This window comes from Setaria italica, chromosome IX (assembly GCF_000263155.2).
Source record: "Setaria italica strain Yugu1 chromosome IX, Setaria_italica_v2.0, whole genome shotgun sequence".
NCBI classification, from domain to species: Eukaryota; Viridiplantae; Streptophyta; class Magnoliopsida; order Poales; family Poaceae; genus Setaria; species Setaria italica.
In genome coordinates this window covers 37,174,127-37,180,677 of record NC_028458.1, presented here as the reverse complement: position 1 = coordinate 37,180,677, position 6,551 = coordinate 37,174,127, and the positions used below count along the sequence as shown (strand labels likewise).

At 46.1% G+C, this 6,551-nt stretch overlaps 1 protein-coding gene across 1 annotated transcript; it reads right to left on the bottom strand.

Annotated features, from left to right (window-relative positions):
* Window positions 1–227: 227 nt before the first annotated feature.
* On the bottom strand, window positions 228–1,741 carry LOC101774076. Its single transcript, XM_004986752.1, has 2 exons — window positions 1,065–1,741; window positions 228–429 (listed from the first exon to the last, which is right to left on the bottom strand). Exons 1-2 carry the CDS (start codon window positions 1,739–1,741, stop codon window positions 228–230), a joined length of 879 nt encoding a protein of 292 aa, XP_004986809.1.
* Between the last annotated feature and the right edge of the window lie 4,810 nt (window positions 1,742–6,551).

The following is a 6,551-nucleotide window of genomic DNA, read 5'->3' as shown; positions in this document are numbered from 1 at the left end:
TGTATCTATAAAAGCCAAAATAAATAGTAATTTGGGACGAAGGGAGTACATAGCAGAGACACACAAACAGTAAATAGTTGACACTCAGTTTCTTTATTCGACGGAACAGTTCAGCAAAGCTCTGGTCACAGCTTATACCCCGGCTTACAGACGTATAACATTAGTAGGCTCCAGATTCCAGCTCTGCTCTTACCCGGCTTCTTATCTGTAGAGCGCAGTGGCCGGCATCAGGCGTCGGAGAGCCTGGAGCTTGGGATGTACATCCTGGCCCAGAGATGCCTGCCTTTGATCATGAACTTGGCTGTCTCCTCCCCCTCCAGCACCACCGGGATCATCGCTGGGCTGCGCAGGACCACCCGCCCGTACACCGGCTGCTGTCCCGGCGCCACATTCTCAACCATCACGGTCTCCACGCACGGCCCGAACATCCTGCAATGCATCATGTATGCACAAATTATCTAGCGCTACCTGTATATGTAATATGATCCTGAACAATCATGCACCTTGTGGAGAAGCTTGAACAGAAATCAGCATAGACTAATTCACTTGTTTTGCACAGAGCAAATTTATTGATATGTTAATTAGCTGGTCCATAAGCTCTTTGCCACTGATCCACCGACTCTAGATCCCAACCATTTTGTCATCGAGAGCTTTCGAATCTCAACATAAGGTTTTGAAATTACATTTAAAGTTGTTAATATGATTAAAAACTTTGTAAAGTACCCAAAATAAGGTCATTGAAATCTTGGTTTCGAATGTTCACTTAGATGAATATATGTCAGATACATCTCAAAATGTAAAAGCCAAGTAACTATTGCCGGGTACTTCAGGATCCTTGAAAGTTCTGTTGGATAAATTTGGAAATATAAACAAGTTCCGTTGAGCGGATATTGAAAATGTAAAGGCTCCGCAAGTACGCAACTATCGTCCGTCACTTCAAGAAGTCACGTGTACCGCCACTACAAGATGCCTCAATAAATAGACAGGGTCCGTCCCTCACTACGCGCACAGGGATTAGTAGGTGTATATACACACTGATGGAGAAGATGAGAGAGTGGGCTTACGAGTTGAAGAACTCCATGATGTCCTCCCTGCTGATGGGGTAGCCTTTGGAGAAGGTGATGAATAGGGATCGATAGTCGTCCGGCGGGGGGCTTTGCACCGGGATCCATGGGGACGCCATGGGGTTTAGTGGGAAGGGTGCTGCCATTGGGTTTAGTGGCAAGGGTGCCACTCTTGGGGTGGGGAAAACAGAGGACCTGACCATCAGTGGGGAAGCGTGCACACTGCCTATGTTTCTTGGCATGGAAGTGGAGCTGTTGCCAGCATCGCAGATGGCGAGGCAGATGCTCCTGTACTGATGAGTGATGTCATCCAAGACCTCACGGCGACCTTGGAAGTAGCCCACGTCGTCGATGGGCTTGCTCAGGAGTGCATTTGTGCAGGGTAGGCGCCTGTCACGGTTGTCATTAGCGTCGGCTGTGGCCCCCTGGCCCAAGTTGGTGAGGCAACGGAGGCATGCAATTGCCTCCTCGACGAACCGCAGCACAACGGGGCCTGGCAATGCAGCAACACGACGGATGAAATCATGGTGGCCAGCGGACTCGAACCAGAGCCATAGCGCGATCACCCACTGCATGGTCGCTGGGTCTTGGGCAAGTTCATGCACTAGACGGTGGAACAAGTCGCTCTCAAGCTTGTGGAAGAGGAGCAGCCTTTCCATGGTAGTCAGGCTGGCCATGGTGATTGTCGACGAGCTCGCTCTCCAAACAGGAAGGTTAATGATGTCATGCACAGGTTCACCTAGATGGATAGGTCACTAGATAAAGATAAGAGCATGCAACCCAGATGAATAAAAGGCAACAACCCACTAAGAGCAAAGCAAGTATGCATCCAAGAAGGTTGTTGTTTGCTAGTGGCTACAAGACAAGAGAGTGCACATGAGGTAGCATACATGACACTGTGGACACACGTCGATGTACCTAGCCAAACCTTGCCTTATATGAAAAGCCTCAATACTACTAACATCCTTTGTCTTTTGTGGAGCTTTGTGCTACGAGTTTTCTTTTATTTTGGAAACGGTCGGGTTAGGTGCATCCATATCTACTTTCTTCACATTCATGTTTCTTTATATTTTCATTTTGACATATTAGAGTTAGGTACATATAACTCCGATGCTTCTTGAGGAAAGAAAACTTTTTTAAGATGTTCACATTGTTGGTGAAGAGATATACAACCTTGTAAGGATTATCCTAGCATAAATCATGATGAGCCATATGGGATTGTTGATACCATAATGAGTTAGGAAAATAGGTAGACTTAACCGAAATGGCTTTGAGCGTCAGGTGAACTCGTTCTCCTAGCTTTGAGCAGTGGGAAAGCACGAAAACCGACAATTACTGGAGTTTATCTCCCTAGGGTTCTTTCTCTCTCCCTTCGTTCATGCCATGGCGATCAATCAAGGAGGTGTTCTTATGGCTGATTCTAATCATGCGAATATTGGTCACCCTACATTACATATATGCACACTTAAAAAATCCACTGAGATTTTTATTAACATACTGTAGCATTACTAAAGAGCAATTAGTAAACAAGAGTGAAGATCTAAATGCATATATCTCTTAAAATTTCTAGTCTATATAAAAGCTTGGGTAAAAATATTAGAACATGTAAGTGACGCCGTGGTGTGGGCCTGCAGCGCGGAGACATAGCGGATGAAGTTTGTGGCGGCTGTACACGGCAATCCTAGAACACGATCTAGCATGCACGGTCACCGTGTGGTGGATGAGGTCGTGCACCAGCTAGTGGAACATGTCTATATCGAGCTTGTGAAAGAGGTCCACGATGGATATCAGACCGCCAGCATGGCGATCATCGGCATTTGAGGTCCCTGACCCGCCAGCAGCAACTGAAACGGTGACGTGCATGTAACCCATCTACATGCACAGATCAAGGAAAAGAGCATGCAGCCCAGCAGAAAAAAGCCAAAAATGGTTCACCCAGTGAGAGGAAAGATCAAGGAAAAGAGGATGCAACCCAGTAGGGAAAAAAGTCAAAAAAGGGTTCGATCAAAGCAAGCATGCATCCAAGAAGACTGTTGAGTGATGGTGGCTGCAGACAAGAGAGTACACACGAGAGAGCATGCATAGCTCCGTGGGCACACTGCAATGTATATGTATCCACCATGTCTCACATGAAAGCTTTTCTACTAACCTCCTGTGTAGCTTTGTGTTACTTTTTTTTTTGGAAACGCTCGAGTTAGGTGCATATATATTAACTTTTTTTGTCAGCTCGTAGTTCTTATCTTTTAATTTGGACACATTTGAGTTAGTTACATATGGCTTTGGGTTCTCTCTCCTCGAGAAATAGGTCTTATCGATCTCCACGTACATTGTTGGTAAAGATACCACTGTAAGGATTACCCAACAGGATAACCATGATGAGTCATATGGAATGATCAAAAGGTTAACGAGCTACAAGGGAGCAACAATCATACACTTAGCTGAACGTGAGCATAATGCATCATGGTAAATTATACTATTGTCGTTTTCATAGTTCAATTTGAAGAAATTATATTCTTTCCTAGATCTCGTGAACACGTGTGATATTACATTTTTAGAGTATATACTATTTTGTCACTTATAGCTAAAAGAAGTCGTCACATATGTTTGCGTGTAGTTAGCGTCATTGCAACGTGACAAAAAAGTTGTCAGTGACTGTACATTACTAGTTAGGGGTGGAGGTGGGCGGAAATAGCAGGCTGCCGTGTTATTGGCTGATTGCATTACTAGAAGAAGATACGTAGTAACGGCAAACATAAATATGTCGATCGACAAGTTAAAATTATCTTAAAAGGTGGTGCGCTGGCACATAATGGAGAAAAGCTCACACTCATGGACAGTGAATCAAAACAAGCGGAATTGGCCACAACAGTTTGTTTCACAATGGTGACGTGAATCTGAATTTGTGATCTACAAAGATATGCAGTAAATGAAGCAATTTCACTATTCTAGTTACTGGAAACGTGAAAGGTACTATTGTACTAAGTTACTAACACCAGTAAATGTACTGCCCTCTCTCCAGATTCGCCGAAACAGCTGTGAACTTGTGCTACAGTCTCAGTCAATTACATACTCACACAGTCACAGATCTTCACCGGCCCTAACTCCTTATAACCCCAGCAGGCCCCTCCCTCATTCCTACACCAAGCATTGCATCTCTCTCTCCCTCCTCCAGCCATCAGGTTTACCCAGAACGCCATCTGCCTCCTCCTCTGGCTGGAGACGACCTTGGGCTTCGACGATGTCCTCCACAACGTGACTACCATGGCGCCCGAAGACATCTCCCTCGCCCGGATCGTCTACGAGGCGAACGCCATGTACACCTACGTCCTCCACGGTTACGCGATCCCGCCGACGTTCCAGGGCATCCGGACCGTCATGGACCTCTGCGGCGAGGGCCAGCTGCTGGTCGACTTCGGGTTCTTCATGTTCCACAAGGACCTCGTCGCGCGCGGCGTCACCATGATCCGGGACAACGTCGGGAGGCTCGTGTTCGACGACAACCTGCACGCGATGCTGCGCAGGTACGAAGATGATTGCAACTCGTTCTTGATCCCCAACCCGGTGCCAGCTCCGGAGCTCATGGCGCCGTTCGTCATCGCCACGACGCCGCCGCCCGAGGACTCGCGAACTGTGTTCGTTTCCGTCCCCGAAGGCAACCCTCTGACCTCTCAAGACATCCTGAACTACTTTGAGAGGTACGTCTTGGCAAGCGTCAGTATATAAGTTAAAATTTCCGGCTGCCACCAGCATTCTGTTCTTGGCGACTTGGCTTCTTGGTATAGTTACTAGTTAATGACATGTATGAGCACATACATGCACAGATGGATCGCGTTCATCCCTGAATAATGTTGCTACGATTGATTTCACCTATGTATTGTGCAGCACTATGGGTCTGGGGTTCGGCCGGGTTCTGCATCGAGCGCGTCGCCATGGAGCGGCCGTGCGCGGGGCAGTCGGCGCAGCACGGCGTCGTGGTGTTCAGCAGCGTGGCGCTGAGGAGCGAGGCCATGATGGGGGAGTCCGCGACGTTCTTCAGGGTCGACGACGGCCGTGACATGTGGGTGCAGGCCTACTTGCCTCCCTGCTAAACTGGTCGCGTGTTCGTCGTTGCTGAGTCCGATCGATCTATCATCTATGTATGTTTGCGCCGCCGTATGGTTGATCAGCGGGCACTTTGTTTTTTCTGGAGTTGATTTGTTAGTCGTTGTCGTTGTTCTATCGATCAAGCGAGTGATCAGCTAGTATCGGGTTTTGTCGTCATGTTTGGAATAATCGAATGCTAATTTCCAGTCAGGTCGAAGTTATGCATCCAAAATTTGTCCCAGTCTGTTTCTTCATTTCCGTGTCCTTGCATTGTCATCTCGTTACCATGGTGAAAGATCAACAGGGCAACTACACAGGACGCTGGTGGTTTGAGCCCGAACAATTTCTAGAATGACCAACCTTAATTTTTCCACCGAATGTGTCTCTCTACCGTCAAGATCATATTTGGCTTTTGAGGCCTAATGGACTGTTGATGTTTTTATTTTCTAACTGGAAAGGGCTTCCATTAATTAAGACCTAGCCAAACCATGAGCTCCTCGTCTAAACTATATTGAGAGCACTGCGATAAGTAGCTAGAGCATTGAGCTACTTTGTCACAGCTTCTTGGACAGTATAAGATCTTACAACACTGCGATAAGTGTATTTTTCATCCCTTATTAATCACCTTATTAATCACTACTTAGCCATGTCTAATATTAAGTTAACGGCGTAAACTAAAGTGGGATGATAAATACACCGGTTTAATTAGTTAAAGGGTTAATTTTCACCAAATGATACTTGAGGGATGATGTCACACTTTTGTAATACTTGAGGGATGAAAAATACACTTTTTCCTACAAGAATTAAAATTCAAGTCTAGAAGATACTTAAATTCACAAAATAACATTTTCAGCATTCTAACGTATCGTGCTCTTTCCCTTCAATGGCAGACTTGAACACATCATATATAGCATCTGACTCCAGGATATTCTTGGACTGTTGATGTTTGAGTCTAGATTCAACATTAGTAAGTCAATGTGTTGTGGAGGATAAAAGAAGAGCATGCAGTCCAGCACAAAAAAGTATACATACTCCCTCCATACTGGTATTAGAAGTCGTTTAAGACATGATTGCGCTTACCAAGAGTAATTAGTTAAGGGGAAGTTTTCCTTCTTTGCCCTTATTAAATAGCGTTGCGGGTGTCCCTTATACAATAATTCTTCATAGACCAAGTGGTGAGCACTCCCGTTCCCGAGGCTGGTGGTCAAGTGTTCGAACCCCAGTTGGACGTGGATTTTGCATGGCGCTGTGCGCTGGCTCAAATTTATCCGATGGCGCCTTATTTTCGTTCGTTTGTTTCGCCTGGGCGCTTTTTTTTCGTTCACTCATTTTTTCGGTTCGGCGCGTTAATTTCGTTCGTTTGGCGCTCACAGCTCAGCAGGTCCGACGGTTGAAGTGCCTGCG

Excerpts from the sequence above, each read along its gene's own strand:
- LOC101774076 (XM_004986752.1), bottom strand. The coding sequence starts at position 1,741 with ATGGCCAGCCTGACTACCATGGAAAGGCTGCTCCTCTTCCACAAGCTT. Across the intron at positions 430-1,064 it reads ATCATGGAGTTCTTCAACTC|GATGTTCGGGCCGTGCGTGG; the intron begins GTAAGCCCACTC and ends GATGCATTGCAG.